The following is a 21,733-nucleotide window of genomic DNA, read 5'->3' as shown; positions in this document are numbered from 1 at the left end:
AATTAAATAACCAAAGTCTAAAATGTGGGCTTCAGGTGATTTTTCACCTAACTATCAAAGAAGAAATTGTAGGAAGAAAATGCAACTATATATTATAATTTGCTCTGAAATATACCAACTTGAACTACAAAATTGTAGCTAGGTTGTTGAAATTATGGGCGGTAAATGGTTGAGTTGGATTAAATTAAATTATTCTTCTTCGATAAAGGTACTGTAATCGTAAGTGAAATAATAAGTAGTGAATATCAATATATATAGTGAAAGAACACATCTTGAAATGTTGGTTAAAAAAATATACTATAATTTGAATGTCGACAAGCAAAAACGTGATGATAAGTATTTTCGATCGAAGATAGTAATATTGACAATCAACAATATGGTAAGTGGAGATTTTGACTTCAAATCACAAGAAAATAAATTTATGTCATTGTTTGCCTTTAATGAGTCAAACGCCATGTAAATCTCAATTAGTTGGACTATATTACTAGTAGCCAGTAGGCAATATCGACTACTTCATATAATTGATCAAAATGCATGCAAACTGATACAAATACTATAATTATTTTTTAAAAAAAAAACTAAATAGTGTGGAAAAAGATAAGTTAATAGTCTTTTTTGAAAGAAAGTCAAAAGTAACTAAAATAGTTTTTGGAAAAAAATACTACGTTGGCTTGACATCATCAACCAAAGTCATAGAAATTCATGATCAAAATATTATTTTGCAATTAGCCTTGTATCATTTTGGAAGGACAACTTAGGACACGAGATTGAGTTCTCACACCAATCAAAGAAGTCAATCATAAGATCATAAAATATATTTATAATTTGAAGATGTGACCAAATAAAATTCTTGTATTTTTTCATAAATCGTACGACTCAAATGTATTAGGAGAAAGAAATTTCATTTTAAGTGCATTTTCAAGATTACCAGAATGTACGTCCTAGCCCGCTAATGATATCATCCACTTTAAGCCTACGTCTGCACAATTTTAAAATGCGTCACTAGTTGTTAAAGCTAGCTTACTTATATATTCAATATCTCTCCTATATTTTTGCCAATGTGGGACTTCTTATATTAAGCTGGGGCATCACATACACCCCCTATATGGACCCATCATCCTCGCTGAGGTTTACCCCACCCAATGGGATTTGCCTAGACTCAACACTGAGGTTTTCCCTCCTATTGAGATTTGCCTAAACTCAGTTGAACTCTGGCCCACATCGACAAGGATGATACATGAGTGACTCTGATATCATTTGTAACGGCCCAACCTAGTAGTGATATTGTCTGCTCTAGGCTTAGGCCCGCATAGCTTTAAAACACGTCACTAGTTGGTAAGGTTCGCTTACTTATATATTCAACATCTCTCCTATATTTTTGTCGTTGTGGGGCTTCATATCTTAAGTTGGGGCGTCACAGTTAATTTGGTACAATTAGGGACAATTAACCAATACTATCATTTATTTATTTGTATACAAAATAAAACAAAGATTAATTAATTAGAACAAATTTTAATTTGATTAAAAAAATGAAACTTAATGATGGCGGAGATGGTTTATAGTGGTGGTAAGATTTGGAAGTGATTAATCTCTTCCCACGGTCCTTACTCGGGTCTTGGCTACTAATTAATTCATATCCTTAACCCTAATATAAACTCTAGCCTCTAAACGTCTCCAAAGAAACCCCTTAAATTGCGTCCTATGTTTTTTCTAGACCATAAACATGTCTCATTTTTTCTCCATGTAGTTTTCTCCACCAATATCCTTACAAGATGGATGGTAACTTTAATAGTCGATTCGCCCTCACCAATAGACACCCTCCTCGTCTTTATCTCCACCTCCTTCTCCCAAATTTTTATAGTATGATTTTGTAGCTTGATACTTTTATAGTTATTGCAATTTTGATTTTATTTTTTTTGTACAATAGAATTATAGTACTACTTCACCTCTATTCTTCAAGAATTTTGTCATATTAAACAACCCAATTAGCTACTCCATATATGTTTTTTTTTTTTTAAAATCACCCGGATCTCGTTTAACTCGTTTTCCCTTATCTTCTATTAGAAAAAACAATGAAAGATTAAAAATTCAAGGCTTTCCTTTGAGACCAATAAGTTCGATGTTTTTTTACTTATTATTAATAATTCAAATCAAATAAAAACAACAACAACAACAACATTATATTCCTGGTGAAGTTCCACAAGTAAGGGTATAGTATCTATAAACCTTACCTAAGACGGTTTCCAAAGACCTTTAGCTGAGTACACTAAAAAAGGAAACCAAAATCACATAGGATTATATTACTAGCCTTCCAAAAACAAAATGTAAGCAAACATACATCAAAGTACTTTTCTTTTTAAGCCATATAGAAGAAGTGGCCTGCAGGTTGGGCTCAATGCCTTTGAAATGAGGCATCTGTTTTCGGCCCACAAATTTGAGGGCCCCATTTTTATAAGTTTTTTACAAAAAAAATTATATTGTGTTTTTCTTTTAGTTGGTTTCAAAATATTAAAGAATGTTTTTTTTGGTCAATTATTAAATTTAACTTCCATATGACATGTTTAAGACCACAAGATTAAAAAATATTTTGGTATATTATATATATATATATATCTACATATATTTATCTTTAGGTTAAGACCATAGAAAACATAAAGTTTTTCATTAAAAAAAAGAGAAAGAAATAACTTTGCATCTCACAAATAAAAAAATTAAAAATCAGGCCTTCGATTTATTTTTGACTTTCCACTCTACCAAATGGATTTACTTTTGGCTTTCCTCTCTACCAAATAGATTGGGTGGGTTTTAAAAATCTGCCCATCCTCCACTTTGGGCTCCAAAGCAAAGGGTGTTTCACTATCGTTAAATCTGTCTAAATGATCAAAAAATTCTTGTTCCATTCGAAATTGTAGAACTACAAAAAAGATAGGTTAGAAAATAACAATAACTTTATTACGGATCAAGTAAATGAGTATTGTGCAATTTAAATTACCTTACTCGTCATTAATGCGTATATCATCCCGAAAATTCAAATAAGTGACCTACTAACCAGCCAATTGAAGTAGAGAAGGGTAGTGATAATGTTTGGTGGGTTCAACGACCCAACTCCTCTTATACGAAGGTTCCTATATTGGAACAAAATGACGTTAAAGTTACATTTTTTTTGTTTTCATCTTATTTCAAATTACATTCTATACTATTTCCTTATAAGATGTTTTCAATAAAAAACACGTGTTTGCTAGCATGCATTATCAAAGATCATCTAAGGAAAAAATGAATGATTTGTTAGAAAGATGATTGTCTTGTTTGTATGCTTAAAGATTTGATTGCATTTTCTTTTTGTGGGCGGGCATAGCAGTATCTAGAGTTTGACTTGGTACTTCAAAATTTACATATACGAATTTTTTTTTTTAATAGTTTTGCTCAATAAACAAATAAATCTCTCACATTATAGCTAAAGATTGATAGTTATAGACATAATAATGAACAACTATAGAGCTAGAATTTAAGAACGCACTCAATAAGAAAATGTAGAAAAGAAAATCGTTACATGACATATGATACATAAAAATATGTAAAAATGTAATTTAATTAAATTGTTACATGACAAGTGATACATAAAAATATGAAAAAATGTAGTTCAATAGTTTAACAAAAGGAATAAATAGTTGAAACTAGGAGTGTCAAATGGGCGGGTTGAGTTGAAATTAGAGATATTAAAATGGGTTGAAATAGGAATTGGGTTGGTTCCTAAGTCCTAACCCGCCCAAGTTTACTTTGGGCTCAAATGGGCTGAAAAACGGATTGGGTCTTGACCCACTTAATCTCAATTATTGTAATATATTGCTATTTAAGTTTTATTACCACAATTTAAATTTTAACTCAACAAAATTTTAAAAAAGAAGTTACAAATGGATAGATAAATCTTAAAAGATATAAAATAGATAGGAATTCATACATTCAATATAAGAACATACATTATATCAATGCAAACAAAAAATCTTAAAATGGGTTGAAATTGAAGATTAAATTGGATTCAATTGAGAATTCTCTAAAAATGGGTTGATGCTTGAATGGGTTGAGATGGAACTCAATTCAAATTATCTTGAGCCCAACCATTAAAATTCTGGACGGGTTGGACGAATTACCTATAAGTGGGCTCATTTTTGACACCCCTAGTTGAAACTCTTACAACATCTCAGATTTATAATTTTTCATGCCAACATGTCATACTCTCTATAGCAAAGGGCTAAACATCTATCATTTACAAAGAGAAAACATTAAACACATTCTTCCAATGCTCGAATGTAACCCTTTTTGGAAGACATTGATATTGTTTACACGATTTATATGCGAACCTAATTGACGCGTACATGTACTTAAAGTTGTTCATCCTGTATTCCTAAGATATTTAGAACAAAAAAATTGGAGAACTTGGTAAGAAATAACAAAGTTTAAAGACTATGTTCAAAACTAGAAAATTAAAACCGGTAGAGAAAATATAATTAGAAACAGATTAGAAACAATATACAAAATATTTTTCTCAAAGAAGAAAATCGAGCTCACTGAATGCGCAGTGTCCTCTTAAGGAAATTATTCCCCTCAAGTATCCGAGGTTAATGGAATATATCCTCCAAGGATAGAATGATCATATTCACCGGTGTATCGGTACCTATAATCAGGGTGTCAGCGAACCACTCAACGACAGTAAAGTTCACTTAGAATACTACATTCAGTAGTAGAAAAAGAAGTCCAAAAAATTGGTTTTTTCCTTCTTTTTAAAAAATAAAAGGAAAACCCTCTATTTATAGACAACAAAAGGTAGTGTGAACAAATGTTTATTGTGCCTTATCGGAAAGGTCACAACCCTTTGAAAAGTTACAACCCTTCAGAAAGGTCACAACATTTCATAAAAGTCACAACTCGTCATAAAACTCAGAACTTTTCATTAAAGTCACAACTGATCTTCATAAAAGTTGCAACTCTTCATTTTCCATTCACACCTTTTAAAACCCAACAATCTCCCCCATGAATGGGGAATGACTCTAAGACAAAGAAACAAACAAGTATGTATACTTTACAAGCAAGAATTAATCGCATCTGGATAAGTAGGTTTCCCTTTGAACTTTTCGTAGTAAACATATGTCGGATATACTCGGTCAATCGATACAATATGTTTATGGTGACAAAGCGAACTCTCAATTTAATTAGGAGAGCTCTCTATCTTTCCCTGAATTTTGATCCAACTCGCTTTCTCACACTATATTACGAAATGTGTGTGATCAAAAGCATATCTTTTATAGCCAAACTAAACTATAACCTTACTGAACTTTTCGAACCACGTCTTCGGGATTGCTTCGGTTCATATATGATTATTTTTCAATCTCATACATCAAAAAAGTTGTTTGTTGTTTCGATGCTACATACGTCACAACTTGTGGGATTTTAGATACAAACATTTGCTAATTAAAAATATTACTAGGAAAAGAACGTGTTAAAAAAATGGATAATATATTAATTTGGAAAAGACATTTTTGACACACATTAAGTAATAATAGGGATATTTTGGACTAAAGTATTGACGACAAGTAGGGTCGTACATGATCGGGTTGGTTCGGATTTTTCAACTATCAAACCAAACCATTTGTGTAAAAATTTTAAATTTATAAACCAAACCAAACTAATAAAATTTGGATTTTTTCGGGTTTTTCAATCTCGGGTTGGTTCGGATTTTTTAAATACCAAACCAAACCATTGTGTCGAATTTTTAAATTTATAAATCAAACCAAAATAATGAACCTCGGATTTTTTTTTTCAGTTTTTTGGATTTTTTCGGTAAAGTTTGCATACAAACATATAATTAACTTGTACTCCAAAATATTTCTTTAGTCCAACCAAAATATAATTATCTAAGGTGTTTCTTAAAAAAATAACAAAAAATATGAAATGAGTACTGATGACACAAAAATATTCAATAAAAAATAATAATGAAATCATCATATAAAATAAATATTGCAAAGTCATAATGAAAATGATCATAATTTAAAAGTACTAAATCATGCTAAAATTATAAGTTTAATAAGTATTAGTTACATTACTAAATATTTAAGGAAAATTAAAATTAAATTATGTATTTTAATTGTCTAAACCAATGTAAAACTAAAGAACAAATTGTAACACCCCAGAAAATTTTCGAACTAAGACTCGAACCATTCTTCGTAGTGAGTGAGATTTTACCAAAGAATTTAAAATTTCTTAAGTGTTAAGGTCACTAGATGTAGCATCTTGAGTTTCAAAAAGAATTAAATTGGAAATAGCAAAATCTGAAATTTTGCAAGTTATGCTTAAGTATGAGTTTTGGGTCTACTTCAAACGACCATAATTCCTAGCTCAGGATGAATTANTAGTCGGAGTTTTTTTTCAATACCAAACCAAGTCAAACCAAACCACTAGTCAGGTTTCTTTTCCGGTTTGACTCGGTTTATAGTTTGATTCGGTTTTCGGTTCGATTTTGTACACCCCTAAGTCCTAACGACAACGACATTTTTGGATCAAATCATAAACAAATAACATGTTTATTTATTTTACATAGTTTAAGGGAATTTTTCTTTTCCGATAAATATATGGTTATTAGCTCAATTCCAAATGTTGGACATTTTAATACTAACACATCTTTTCATAGGTAAAAAATATAAAGGATATATACCATCAATTAAAATTTAATGGGAAACATTAAGTGGATATAATCAATTACAGTAATATTTTTGTACCTCACAAAAGAAATTATATGTAATTTCAAATAATATTATCTAACATTTGTTATGACTGACAGAGAATAACGTTTTCTTTTTTTTAATAATGGGTATATTCCCTCTAAATCGCAATATTTAATAAATACATTTGCTCTTTTATTGTTTATTTTGGGTGGTCATAATTCATATATTGCACAAAGCTCCCCAAAAATTTACCATAATTACATAGACTCCTTGATATTCTCTAAAATTATGAGAACGACCTTGATTGTAAGTTTGTGTTTGTGCAGTCGATTTGATTTAAAAGCTATTTCTTTTTACGAGACATGCTAATTTTATCTATCAAAACTTAGACAAATTAAAAGAAATTAATTCACAATTTGCCTTTAGTAGGACTATGATCAATCGTTGGGTCTCCCTGAACACCCTAAGCATAAATAAAGGCAATTCTCTACGCAAACATTTGGTTATGAGAATATTTCACTTTTTTTGAAAATGATGGCTTGAACATGAAAATCTCAAATACAACTTGAAGTTGTATTTAAAAATTATAAAGCATCCTAGCCGTTATTATCACTTTCACTATATTATTCTTTTTCAATTTTACCCTAATTACATATATATATTTATCCTAATTTTTTTATATATATATATATATATACGCATCAATGATGAGGAAGGTAATTTAAATTGTACAATACTCATTTACTTGATCCGTAATAAAGTTATCGATATTTTCTAACCTTATATGAATTATATTTCACTTCCTTTTTAGAAAAAATACCTTCAAACAACTAAATATTATTTCGAAAAAACATAACCAAACACAGTTTCAACTTCAAAAAAGGTTCAAATAAAGTAAAACGTAGAGGAGATCACTTAGGAGGCAAAAGTCCAGATGTTTATGGCTCAAAGAAGATAGAAGGGGACAGGAATACCAAATTCTTTTGGAGAGTAGCAAACTTTCAAAGGAGTAACCACGTTGATAAGCTATTGATTGGAGAAGAAGTTTGTGAAAGCAAAGATAGCATCAAAGCTGAAATTCTAAGATTTTACCAAGCTTTCTACACAGAAAAAGAGAAATGGAGGCCTGAGGCACGATTTGAGTGATGTACTTTCAATGTTCTTTATTGTGATTTGTGTGTGAGTCAAACTCATTCACGTTGATTTGATTGGTCCAATAAAATTACGAACCAATTTCATTATATTGTACCACATGTCTTAACAAGTCCATTTGACAAATTATGTCACGTCCCTTGACACATGACATGATATTAAAATTATATGAAATAACAAATTATTAATTCAAATTAAATGTTATAGCTATAATTTTTTTTATTTGTAATTCGCATCAAACATCCCCTTTTTTTGTCATCTGATTTGGTATATAATTAGCCATTTTCGATATACAATTACTCATTAGATATACAAATGTATAAAATGGGTTTGTGTTTGTATAAAACGAGAGAAAAATGTATATACAAATACAAATAATATATTTTCGTCTTATACATTTATAATTATACAAATACAGATCTTATTATACAAATTACAATGTATAAATGAATTTATACAAAAACTGAACAATTTGTATAAAATTGGATGTATCTAACAAATTATACAAATTAAAAGCTTTATAGCAAACATAAAATTTGCTATGGAACGCAATTATACAAAGTATAGCTATAGCATACAAATATAATTTTTATATTTGCTATATGTGAAAGTTGCTCTATTATTAACTACTTCGCTCCACATAACGCTACATAATTTGATATGTGACGTTAGTATAGGCTTTAAGATGGATCATTGGCCATTTGGACATGGGCTTGTGAAATGAGATGGCAACTCAATGGACTAGTCCAAATAAAGTTGGTATGGGCTCATTCATGTTTGGATTTGGGAAATTCATCTGTCTTGGGTTTGATATCTCTTAAATATATAGTATAGTAATTATCAAAATCTAGATATTAATTTAATCACATCCATGAACAACTTAGGTAAAGGGAGGAAGCTAATGTATGATTTCTTTGAGGAGCGAGGGTTAAACGTTTGATTCGATAATGAACCTATCTATTTATATCTATCAAAGAATTCCTTCTATGCGAGCTATTACTCTATCTAAACCCTCTATATGTCTATATATCAATCAAAGTATACTGAAAAACAAACAATATGTATAATTCAATCAAATTAATTTATCAATATAATCGAAACATATAAAATTTCTATATTGATTATGCACATTATATACATAGGATAAATATATTATACTTAAATATACAAAACCTATATATTTGAACAACCAAAGATTATGATAGAGTTATAAGTCTCATTCATACAATTGTCCTCAAAAAAAAGATTTTATCCTCTCAATGTCGAATTTGAATTAATCGGACAGATTTGATTATTTTTTTTGTCCATATACATGATAAAGAAGATTTGAAGAAAAATCTATTCCTCAAAAGGGTTTAAGCAGAGGTTTTTGTTGTGAGCTTCACTCACTTTAGTTACCTTATCCTCTCTTTCTCTCTTCTCTTTTATCAATTATCATCCAATTCCACCATTAAAGCTGGCTTCTTCAGCTTCATACTCTCCAAGCCCACCATCTTCTCAATGGAGAAAAACTCAAAAATTCCAAAAAAACTGCTTTTTATATGGCATTCACAGTCAAGAATTCCTCAAATTATCACAAACTTCTTCATTTCCTAAAACACTAAAATTACCTGTAATTCAATTGCCAATAACTGTTCATTCCGAAGTAGTATGTGTATCCACTGATGAGAATCTCACTGAAAATCTTGAAGAATTGGTGAATTTGCAGAAAATCCCAAATGGGTATCCTTTGGTTTTGCAAAAAGAATCTAATAAAAGGGTGTTTATTCAAGACCCACCTTGGGTTTCTTCGCTTTTTATGAATAGTTTGTTTGTTAGAGCTAAACAGGTAAAAGGGGTTAGAAGGGAATTTCGAGAAATTGAGAGGAGGAGAAGGTATGCTATGTTGAGGAGGAGACAGATAAAGGCGGAAACCGAGGCGTGGGAGCAAATGGTGGAGGAATATAGGGAGTTGGAGAGGGAAATGTGTGAGAAGAAACTAGCACCCAATTTGCCTTACGTTAAGAAATTGTTGTTAGGTTGGTTTGAGCCATTGAGACAAGCTATAGAAAAGGAGCAGAATGCTGAGATGACACAGAAACATAGGACGGCTTATGCGCCACATATTGATTCACTGCCTGCTGATAAAATGGCTGTGATTGTGATGCATAAGTTGATGGGGTTGTTGATGATGGGTGGTAAAGAAGAAAGGTGTGTTCAGGTGGTCCAGGCTGCAGTGCAGATTGGCATGGCAGTTGAGAATGAAGTGAGTGTCACATTTTCAAAATGTTGGTGCTGTTTGTTGCCTGTTTGTGATGTTGTGTTATATTATGCATCCGAATTATATTTTTTTGCATAATGTTTTGTAATGGAACTATGCTATAATAGTAACTAAAGAGATGATTTTGCATGTTACATTAGAAGTATGGAATGTATAAGGTATACTCGATGAATAACGAGAAGAAGTAAAAGAAAAAAAAAACTATTAACCAAGGATCTATAGATTAAAATATATACCATTTGAATGAAAGGAAAAAGAAAACCTACTCTGTAATTATCTAAAGGTTATGTCTAGACTCTAGAGATATAAGTTGTGGTTTCATTCGGAGACTAATTCTTCCAATTGTTCTAGGGTTTAGATAATGAATCCTCTCCTCTTTGGAAGTTACTGTTTAACTGAGAACTATGAGTTGTGGTTGTGTTCCAAGAGTTAGTTGACTTTCGGTTTTTTTGTTATGCCTATCAGTCCTATATAAATAGTTCTACTGTTTTTAAAGATTTTATGAGCTCCCTCACTCTAGACTAGCCCTTAACATGGTTGTTCTCTTTTTGCTGTTTGGCTAGCTCCCCGATCCTGTCTTTTATAGGAGCTAGCATCTCTATTTTTGTAACCATTACATCTTCTTGATTCCAATCTATGAACAACTTTATCAAAAAAAGAAGTTCGTTGAATTTATGTTAGATCTGTCATCGAGCTTGTATTTTCTCTGATGCAACTAGAACCTGCTAGTTTGTTTCCTTTTTTCTAGGAACTCAAGTATCATTCTTCAGTAATTATGAATAAGAAAAGTTGGAAGTATCCATCATTTCTGATTATGATTTATGGCCTGTTACTTTAATGGCTCTCCATTCACCTTTCAGTTGGTTATGAAGGTGTTGAGTGGCTCAGGTTGCGCTGCTCAATGCTAGGAATCCTGCCAAAACCATTTCTTTTTAACGTATGTGCTTCCCTCTAACTCCCTGAATTTGCTTCTTTATTTTAGCTAGTTTTGTATAAACAGACTGTCTTATCATGCCAAACTATTTATAGTATCTACCTGTTTAGGGAATTAATGTAGCCACGGATTGTCTTGTTGTTTGGAATACTAAGTGCTATTATGGGGGTAAACACAAAATAACTCATTTTAAAATAATGGTATGCCTGGAATAAGCAAATTGACCTCATCAATGATATTTCTCAGGTTAGGATTCATAATTTCATGGAGAAAACAAAGAAGCACCAAAAACATATGACTGGAGCTCAAGGTCAAGAAGATATGAGTAGGGAGACAATGATTCTAAGGAAACGTGTCAAAAGCTTGATTAAAAGGAACAGAGTAGTTGAGGTGAGAAAGCTGATGCAAAGTGAAGAACCTGAGTCTTGGGGTCGGGACACACAGGCTAAGGTTTGTTATTTAGAAACTTTCTTCGTGATGAGAGCTACTAATCTTTTTAGGTTAAAATCTTATCCTAGTGACTGTTTCTTTGAATCTCATGCAGTTAGGATGCCGTCTTTTAGAATTATTAACAGAAACAGCTTATGTGCAACCTCCAGTGGATCAGTCCGCTGATACTCCTCCTGATATTAGACCTGCATTCAGGCACGTATTCAGAATTGCTACAAGAGATCCAGGGTCAGTGCTTTTTCCTTTTCTTTGATATTTATCTTAAAAAATCACAATAATCATACTTCTTATTATTCATAAAAAAAAGGAGTCTGGAGTAGTGTACTAGACTGCTACATTATGGCATAACAAATCTAACAACAGAAATTGTTTTAGTGATAAGCTGTGTGTAAACTCTGATCCTTAAACTAAAACATGCCAAAAGCACCTCTCCCTAGCTGATTTATCTAGGATGAAGTTCTCATTGTCAAAACACATGCTCCTAGGTGTTAACTTCCAGATAGAAGGTTCGTGTGTTATTTTTCCTTTCACAAAATTGTTTGTTGTTCGTGCAGGAAGAACATTGTCAAGAAGTATGGTGTCATAGAATGTGATCCCTTGGTTGTTGTTGGAGTTGACAGAACAGTAGGTTATACAAACTTCTTTTGCTTTAATCATATTAATATTTTACCATGAGTAAAATTCCTCAGTTTATTTATTTTATAGTATAACTTTAGCGACCCTGCGAAAGAGGAGTTGTACTGCAACACTTTGGTTGTATAAAAGCTAGAAGGTCTTGCTGGTTCTGTTTCTTTTTTTACTTGTTATAATGATAGCATGTTATCTCTGCCGATCAAAGATTTTGAATTAGAAAATAACATAGTGGAAGAATGAATTTGACTTGAAACTCCGATACCTGCACTCCACTATGTCCCCATTGTCTGACCACATCAGGATTGTTGGATTTATTTTCGTTGCTGTCTACCTTGATATTCACAGCCATTTCCTGGGACCTTAAAATTTTACAAACAAAAGCCAAAGATAGAAGTTTACTGACCACCTTCCAGAGAGAGAGAGGAAATAATTTTTCATTTTAGTCTGTCAAATAAAGAAATATAAAGGAATCACTTGACAGTTTAATGACTCTATTATGCAGTTAATGATGTGACATTGTGCTTCAAACTTCTAATTTTTTTTATTGCAGGTTAAACAGATGATGATTCCTTACGTGCCTATGTTGGTGCCACCCAAAAAATGGAGAGGGTATAATACCTTTTCAGCTTTTAATGATAATATCCCCACGATTTGTTATTTAGGTTTTGGTTGTAGTTAATAGGATTAAATTTATGCTAGAACTCATGCTGTAGATTGGAACATGTAAATATGGCTGAACCAGTGTTAGAAGGGGCAAATTTTCTCTGTTTTTCTTCTAAAGATATTATACAGTTGTAATCGCACACCCTTTGTTCTAGTTCACCTATAAAACTACTCTATCTTATGAAAAAAACATAAATTTATGTGAGAACATTCTCAGGTTTCAAAGAAATTTTAACGGGACTTGACTATCGAGCAATTTTATCTCAGGTATGACAAAGGAGGATACTTGTTCTTGCCTTCGTATTTGATGCGCACTCATGGATCTAGGAGGCAACAAGATGCTGTAAGAAGTGTTCCCACGAAACAAATGCAGCAAGTTTATGAGGTGAAGTTTGATTCTTAATGTTTCATTCTTTCAGAATGGATGAAGCCAATTCAGTTGCGCAAAATAATGCAGCGAATTGTGCTAAACCTTAAACTAAGTTGCTTCTTTTTGTTCACCCTCTTACCTGTGATGTGTTGTAGCTGGATATTTGGAAGGGTTTTCAAATGCTTCAGGTAGTCTAGCACGTTTGATTTTATCAATTCTGCTATCTACTGGATATAACTGTTTATATTCTTCAGTTAATAGTTTTGGCTATGACACATAGATCATACAATACATATTGCATAAAATATAAATAACATGCAAGTCATCTTGAAGATATGAGATAATATTACATAGTTCCGGTTAGTAGCACAAATACATGTAAATCATCACTAGAATTTGAGATGATATTAGATTTCTGCATTTATTCAACCTGTGCTGTAAATTTGTTGAATATATTTTTCCTTTTTACCAAATTCATTTAGTACCAACAGTGATTCACTAAATCCATCTTGGGGCTGCTGATAATTAACTTGCTTCAGATTGTTCTCTAAGAGATTTACCTGTGTATTAATTCTTTCTGCACTCATGCAGGCCTTGGATACCTTAGGAAGCACTAAATGGAGAGTGAATAAAAGGATACTTAGTGTGGTTGAGAGTATTTGGGCTGGAGGAGGAAATATTGCTGGCCTAGTGGATCGCAAAGATGTAAGAAACACTTTTGATGTGCTTATCAAAAAAAAAAAAGAAGATAATGTTCTAATTTTCTGTGTTTGTTCAGGTGCTACTTATAAGTATCTGGGTTTTACTGTGTCACAGGGAGAAATAGCTCGAATTACAATATTATCTTTGTCAATACCAGTCTGCTTAAATGCCATTTAATCTTCTTATGTGGCTGATTCTAAAAGTTTATATTTAAATTTCTTCCCTCTTATTGTCCAAAAAAAATTGCTCCATAGTTCGTAAGTTCATATGCTTAGTGTGTTATTTTGTCTGCTCAATATTTCCAATTCTCTTAGCTGTTCAGATGATGGTTTATGTAAAGACGTTCAGGTGAGTGAAATTTCAAATACCTAGTGCCATTTGTAGGTTGTGTTTCATTGCAAGAAATTGCTTGTTTGTAGGTTCCCATACCAGAGTTGCACTCCGATGATATAATGGAATTGAAAAGGTGGAAATGGAGGGTGAGAAAATCCAAAAAGATCAACCAAGAGTTGCATTCCCAAAGATGTGACACAGAGCTCAAGCTTTCGGTTAGTCTTCTTTTTGGACTCTTCTTCCTTTCTTTACTTTTTTGGGTTATACTGGAGTGGGATAGGGGGAGTGTGTGTATGTGTGGCAATCCTAATGCCTAAAAAGTAATGCAAACTGCTCAACCTTTGCACATTTAGATCTAGGTTTTAATCTCGACAGAATCATTTCTCATTCTATTAATTGGCTCTCGAGGGTTTTAACATTCTAAAACTAGATTTTGCATTTAGTTTCCACATGTGTACATTTTTCTTGTTTATTTAGGAGTAAATTTTGAGCAAGCTTTCTTTGGACTAGGTTGCTCGTAAGTTGAAAGATGAGGAAGGGTTTTATTATCCTCACAATCTCGATTTCCGAGGACGTGCATACCCTATGCATCCCCATTTGAATCACTTGAGCTCTGATCTCTGTCGAGGAATCCTCGAATTTGCTGAAGGACGACCACTAGGAAAGTCAGGATTGTGCTGGCTGAAAGTACATTTAGCAAGTCTTTATGCAGGGGGCATAGAGAAGCTCTGCTATGATGCACGCATTGCATTTGTGGAAAACCACATTGATGACATATTAGATTCAGCGCACAATCCTTTAAATGGAAATAGATGGTGGTTAAATGCTGAGGATCCTTTACAGTGCTTAGCAGCTTGCATTAACCTATCAGAAGCTTTGAAAAGCCCGTCACCACATACTGTCATCTCCCACCTGCCTATTCATCAGGTAGAACACTTGCATCATTACTTTTTTAAAAAAAATTCCTGTTCAATTCTCTTTTGTCTGATTTGTTGTTGGTTAATAAATGTAGAAAAGTTAATCCGTGGATAAAAATAAGATAAGTTCCATTGCAAGAAAATAAAAGTTGAAACATTTCTATCTCGAAAACAAAAATAGTTGGCCTTGGACATGTTAACAGTTTTTGCTTCATTTTATTATAGGATGGTTCATGCAATGGCCTACAGCACTATGCAGCTCTGGGAAGAGATAGTGTATGTTTGTTGTTACATTATTTTCTTTGTGATTTTTTACCTTTTTTCAGCTCTGTTTTCTTCTGTTAGTGAATTTTAGCTTGTTCTATGATGTTTATCTTCTGTGAACTTTTCATATATGCTAGAGTAACTCTTTATGTCATCGTCTGAGGTTGTGCAACTTTAACAGATGGAGGCAGCAGCAGTCAATCTAGTTGCTGGAGAGAAACCAGCTGATGTTTATACTGAAATTGCTTTGAGGTATAGTAGAATGATTGAAATCCATTCTTAATTGACACCTCAAAGCTAAGCTCCCTTTTGTGGAATTCAGGTTAAGCTATTGCTTTTGATACTTTGACCCATGAACCTATTGAGTGCATTTTTGGAAGGATACAAATGTTAAGCATTCATTATTTATATTTTTTGTTCTCATAACCTATATTAACTGTGTAAGAGTTATCTACCCCAGAAAGAAATAAGAGTATTTGCTAAATTTAGTCCTGAAAAATATTTACTAAATTTTCTTGACGCTAGATGGAATTTCAGGAGGGGAATGGGAAATGGCCTTTTCATGTGTGATTAATGTACATACTTGACATTAGATGTAAAACGATAAACCACTTGTTGATGGAAGAAATATGTTCTGGATGGTGGAGGGATATGATGCTCACCATGCGACAGCCGACAAGGATACCTTGTTCTACTTTTTTGCATTTTCTTTTATAAATTAATCAAAATTCAATCGCACCGTTTAACTTATGAAAAAAGAAAAAAGTTCTGTAAACATATTCACCTTACTGCTTCTCTGATTAACTTGTCAAAAATTTACACCAATAATATATTTGGGAGAATTTGTGTATTTTGGTTCCACTAGTTATTGTTGAAGACAACTATTGATTGCAGGGTTGATCATATTATCAGAGGAGATAGTACCAAGGACCCTGCTACTGATCCTAATGCTTTACTAGCCAAACTCTTAATTGACCAGGTTTTCATTTGATTATCTGTCTTTTGTATCTTATTGTAGTTATCATTTCTGTTTTAACTTCAAGTATCTAGGCCTGTTGCTTCTAGTTTTTGAACTTTTACCAATTAAAATATTTGGTGCTGCGGAGACTTTCAGGTTGACAGGAAATTGGTGAAGCAGACAGTAATGACCTCAGTGTATGGTGTTACTTATGTCGGGGCACGTGAACAAATCAAAAGAAGGTTGGAAGAGAAGGGTCTTATCGATGATGATAGGCTGCTATTTACTGCATCTTGCTATGCTGCTAAAGTAAGCATTGATTGTCTAATACTCCCCCTGTTGCAATTTGTTTGTCCTACTTTCCTTTTTAGCCCGTTTATGAAAGAATGCCTCTTTCCTTTTTTTAGCAACTCTTTTATTCCAACTTTTCCACATGACATGTTTAAAACCACAAGATTCAAAAGTCTACGGTACTTCCTTAAACTCCGTGCCAAGTCAAAATAGGACGAACAAATTGAAACAGAGGGGAGTATTATAGTAAGCTACTCACAGGTTTCTATTACCTAGTCATATATTCTTAACTTAGGTCTCTCAATTTACCTTTTCTAATAATCTACATGAGTTGAGCTTAAATGAAGAAGCGTGGTCGGTGAGGATTCATATAGTTGAACCCAACTTGTTTGAGACTGACTGTTAGGGATGCGTTGGAAGTCATTAATTTAAGTATTTAATTATAATTTTAGTTGCTTAATTTATTATTCTAGAATAAGGTTTAGTTTCAGAGTTTCATAAGGATTAGGTTAAGTTATAGTTATTAGTTTGGAATAGGATTTAGGTCTCCTACTTTCATAAGAATTAGACTTCCTATTGATGTAATAAGAATCCTATTTAAAGGGGCTTTTGATGAATAAAACAGTAAGTCATATTTCAGCAAAAAAGCAAGAGATTAGAGTTATCTCTTCCATTGAACTCTAAGGTTTCAGTCTCCCTTTGAAGAGCGGAAGAGATCGGAGTTCTCTTTTAATGAATTCTAAGGTTTCAGCCTCCCTTTGAGCTGATTTATATATCGCCCTGTGAATCGATCCTTCCCCTAAGATCCATAGCACTGACGTTTGACGCTTAGTGGTAGTTGTTGTTGTTTCCTTTAACTAACACATACGCCATACCTGCATGGGCAAGACGTGGAAGGATTTCATAATTAAATAAAAAGGAATAGTGAGTTTAAACCAGGCTATTGCTTATTATCTTCTTTCAGTATGCATACATATCACTAATTTTCACGGGACTTATCTTTCCTCCCCCATACATACCATAGGCGTAGAAAAAATTGTCCTAAGAGCTTACTCTATCCACAAAAAAATTGGGTGGAGCTTTTGCCAACACTAACTTTTGTGAAGACTTACTGATTCAACTTTATGTTTTGACTATATATTTGTTCTCGTGTTTCTTGTCAGGTAACATTAGCTGCACTTGGGGAATTGTTTCAAGCTGCACGTGGAACAATGACTTGGCTTGGTGATTGTGCTAAGGTCCATACCAGTTGCCCCTACCATGGGCGCTCCCCCTCCATTAATTCTTTTTAATAAGAATTTTCTTGACTAAGCTTTCTTTTTTTCTAATTTGTTAGCTAGTTAATGTTGTTATTGGATTACGAAGTATTATACTAATTATAATTGCAAAAAAGTTGATAAATGATTGAACAACATGCAACTCAATTTAAACAAAACTTGCAGCCTATAAATGGCATATAGATCGCAAATCTGTACTCCTTGTGAAGTGCTGCAAAAGTTTCCGTAGCTCATTCTATACCCTGGTCTGTTTCTTGTACTTTTTTTGTTGGATAACAAAACTTTAAACCAGTTCACAGATGAAGCAAAAATTGTCACCTTTTCATTGCCCTCCAATGGCCAAAAGATAAGTTGGACTGACCTTTGGGGAGTGCACTGATAATTGCTAAGAAATCCAGAGTTCCAAATGAAACCCTAAATGGGATAACCACGCTTGTAAATTCTCTAGGACCGAAAATATATGTAGTTAATCAATGAAAAGGAAAATATTTTTAGCTTTACAAATTTGAGTTTAGAACTCAAGGGTGTAACATTGAATGTATGGTCCCTTGAACATACTGCATATATATTCTTTGAAACAAAAATGCTAGTTCCCTTGGAAATTTTCCGAGAGGAATTGCAATTGGTAGTAATAGGATATCTCAAGACTTGTTTGGACTTCTATGGTTTAATAGTGATATTTAACAGGTGATTGCTTCAGAAAATCAGCCAGTGCGATGGACAACACCTCTGGGGCTCCCTGTTGTGCAGCCTTACTTTAAAACTCAGCGGCATGTTGTAAGTGCTTCTTTAATCAAGTAACAGCCATCTGATCAAGTCTGTTCCTTAAGAAGCTGCTTCCTTTTTATATTGTTTTGCTAGTTGATTTTACATGTTATTACCCATAGCTAAGTTGCCCATTTTAACTCTTTAGATAGTTGGATTTTGCCTCATAGGATCTAGCATACACGATAGGAGGCATGGCTATGAATAATTCATGTGACATCTATAAGAAATTGGCTTACATAATGTTCTTTTTCAACTGTGATATGCCTTGAATGAGGATGTAAAACTTTTCTGTTCAACTGGTGAAGTATTTGCAAGATTCTCCCCAAGGATAGAAGTCATCTTTAGAAAAAAAAAAAAGTCAGGAATTTCAAGCAACTCATGCAATATCTTTTTGTGCTAATGCGTTACTCCATATATGTGCAGATAAGAACTTCTCTTCAAGTTTTGGCTTTGCAGCGTGAGGGTGATGCAGTAAGTAATACTTCTTGTAAATGCTTATGTTTTTTACCTGTTAAGATCTCATATTTTAATTTTATGCCTATTTTATATTGCTGATGTTGGAACTCTAGGTTGAGGTCCGGAAGCAGAGAACTGCTTTTCCTCCAAATTTTGTGCACTCACTGGATGGTTCACATATGATGATGACCGCTGTTGCTTGCAGGGATGCTGGACTACATTTTGCAGGTTTGCCTGCCCTTTTATTTCTAATGATATCTGGTCTATACTTGTGTTTTTGACCTCTTATATGCACATGTATGCTTGCCTACATACAACACAGAAGTTTTTTTTTCGATTACAAGGAAAACCCGCAGCCGCTACCCTTTCGGTGCGTACAGGGTAAAACCCCTGCTCCTATGCAATAGCTCGCAAACCACATAGGAGAGGTAACCCGCACTAGGCAAGCCTGGTGTGACAAGCTCGACCCAGAAGGCAAATCCCTTGCTTTCGCAAGCAAGGGGTTTCAAACTTGAGACCTCCAACATGGAAGTCCCAAGCTCAAACCACTGGGCCACCCCGAAGGGTCAACACACAGAAGTTGAAATTGTGTTTCTACTCAATTGTGAAACAGTCGAGTGAATAGGTTTCCTAAATTGAAGTCCTTCGAGTGAAGGTTTTGCTGTCAATAAACTCCAGTTTGTTTCTGAAATATTTTAATGCTGAATTGGATTTGCCAAGAGAGAGAGAAATGTGTAATTTTTTACATAGGATGCTTTCTCGCTCATGTTTCTGGATAAGAATTAAGATAATCTATCTGGCTTGAAGGAACATGCCGTGATAGTTGTAGAAGTTCATCATATGTTGGAACAACGTAGTTTTCATTTCTGTACTCTGTCGTGCTCCCACTTGTCCTCTTTCTCTCTCAGTGCTACTATAACATGCTACCAGTATGTAAAAAATGATGGTCCATTAAATGATTCTCTTTTGTAAAAAGATTCTTTAGATCTAGAATTTTCCCCAAGCAAAACAAACTCATATAGGCAAACTTAGCAGAAACAACCTCTCTATCTCCACAAGATAGGGGTAAAGTCTGCATACACCCTAAAGTCTCTAACCTCCCAAACCCCATGGTGGGAATACACTGGGTATGTTGTTGTAAACTCATGAACTATTAAGAACTTGCTTTAAAGTTCATTTACTTGCATACATTTCAAGCATTGGTCTTGTTTGATACAAACTTTCTTCAGTTGAGATTATTGATCAAAATCCTAACCTGTTGTAGGGGTACATGATTCCTTCTGGACTCATGCTTGCGATGTCGACCAGATGAACATGATACTCAGGGAGAAGTTTGTGGAGCTGTACAGTATGCCTATCCTTGAAGATGTAAGTATGTTAGGAAGTTTCCTTTTTAGACTAACGTGTTTCAAGATCTCCCCGATATTTACTTTCGTTTCTCTTTCCCAAGCTGCTCTTATGGTATACATGATATCTTGTTTGCAGTTGCTTGAAAGCTTCCAGGAATCATATCCAGCATTGACATTTCCCCCTCTACCAAAAAGAGGTGATTTTGATTTACGGGAAGTTCTCGAGTCACCCTACTTCTTTAATTGAGAACCAATAGCATTGAAACAACGAACCCCTTTCTTCAAAATGCTATGTTCTTGCTCTGAAACAAGCATATGAGGCTTTTATGCGAGGATGATTGGCGGGACATGTATTCCAATGAAACATGAGAGCTTTATTTTGTTCTTGCGCTGACCCTTCTCAAGTAGCATGTCTTTCGTGGCTTACTACATAAGCTCTATGCTCTGGGTGCCTAAAGCAATGCAAAACGGTTGGATGCTTTGGAAATTTGCTGTAACATTGGCGTGTACTGCATGAGACCATATGCAAGTTTGAACTTCCAGCAATGAGAATCTTGACTACGACATGCACCATATCACTGGAAGATGTAGCATCCATCTCTGTATGCTTTGGAGCTGAAAATACACAGCTATGTACATTGGTTCAGTTTCTTGTAGGTGCTGTACAGATATCTTTGGAGAAAATTGTTACGTATCTAGTTTAGGATTCTTGATATGTATAGGTATAGAAACAAGGGAACTGTTGTTGTATCTAATATAGGAAAAAGATATATTTGTTCTTTTTCAAATTGAATTCCAGGGCTAAACAAGAGATATGTATTACTACTATAATGTTTTCCTGTATGACCTATTAAATGGTACTCATGGCGTTGTGAGGGAAAACGTCACACCACGAAACAAGAACTTGGGATTACCTCGGCTTTTCGTGTATATTAATCCATGAATTTTTGAAATATATGTGATCATTTCTGTTTGAGCTCAAGTTTTGTTTGTTTATTTGTGACATTGTAGTAAAAGATACTAATAGTTTTCTAGGGGAACACATTTATTTATGGAGTTATTGGGTCTTGAAACATAAATTTAGGATTATCTATATTTTTCGTGTATTAATTTATGAATATTTTGGAATAAGTGTGATTGACTTTGTTTGAACTCAAATTTTATGGGTTCACGGATGAACTAATATTAACACACGAATAGGTCAACAAAATTTGAGTTCAAATAGTCTATCATACATATT

At 33.4% G+C, this 21,733-nt stretch overlaps 1 protein-coding gene across 1 annotated transcript; it reads left to right on the top strand.

The window, feature by feature from the left end:
• Positions 1-1,542: 1,542 nt before the first annotated feature.
• LOC125877660 (DNA-directed RNA polymerase 3, chloroplastic) lies at positions 1,543-21,304 on the top strand. Its single transcript, XM_049558888.1, has 20 exons — positions 1,543-1,567; positions 9,248-10,113; positions 11,309-11,512; positions 11,607-11,740; positions 12,067-12,136; positions 12,696-12,754; positions 13,076-13,193; positions 13,770-13,883; positions 14,300-14,428; positions 14,724-15,140; positions 15,356-15,406; positions 15,576-15,646; positions 16,289-16,373; positions 16,509-16,661; positions 17,807-17,881; positions 18,608-18,697; positions 19,112-19,159; positions 19,258-19,372; positions 20,409-20,512; positions 20,630-21,304. Exons 1-20 carry the CDS (start codon positions 1,543-1,545, stop codon positions 20,738-20,740), a joined length of 3,039 nt encoding a protein of 1,012 aa, XP_049414845.1. The 3' UTR covers positions 20,741-21,304.
• The last annotated feature ends 429 nt before the right edge of the window (positions 21,305-21,733 follow it).

The sequence above is a fragment of the Solanum stenotomum genome, chromosome 9 (assembly GCF_019186545.1).
Source record: "Solanum stenotomum isolate F172 chromosome 9, ASM1918654v1, whole genome shotgun sequence".
In the NCBI taxonomy this organism is placed as follows: domain Eukaryota; kingdom Viridiplantae; phylum Streptophyta; class Magnoliopsida; order Solanales; family Solanaceae; genus Solanum; species Solanum stenotomum.
This window is presented reverse-complemented; position numbering and strand designations above follow the sequence as displayed.

What these genes read in the sequence shown, in the direction of transcription:
- LOC125877660 (XM_049558888.1), top strand. Translation starts at nt 1,543, where the DNA reads ATGGCGGAGATGGTTTATAGTGGTG. An exon ending in ATTGCTACAAGAGATCCAGG is followed by an intron (nt 11,741 to 12,066) that starts GTCAGTGCTTTT and finishes TTGTTCGTGCAG; the next exon opens with GAAGAACATTGTCAAGAAGT. An exon ending in TGCTGGACTACATTTTGCAG is followed by an intron (nt 19,373 to 20,408) that starts GTTTGCCTGCCC and finishes AACCTGTTGTAG; the next exon opens with GGGTACATGATTCCTTCTGG.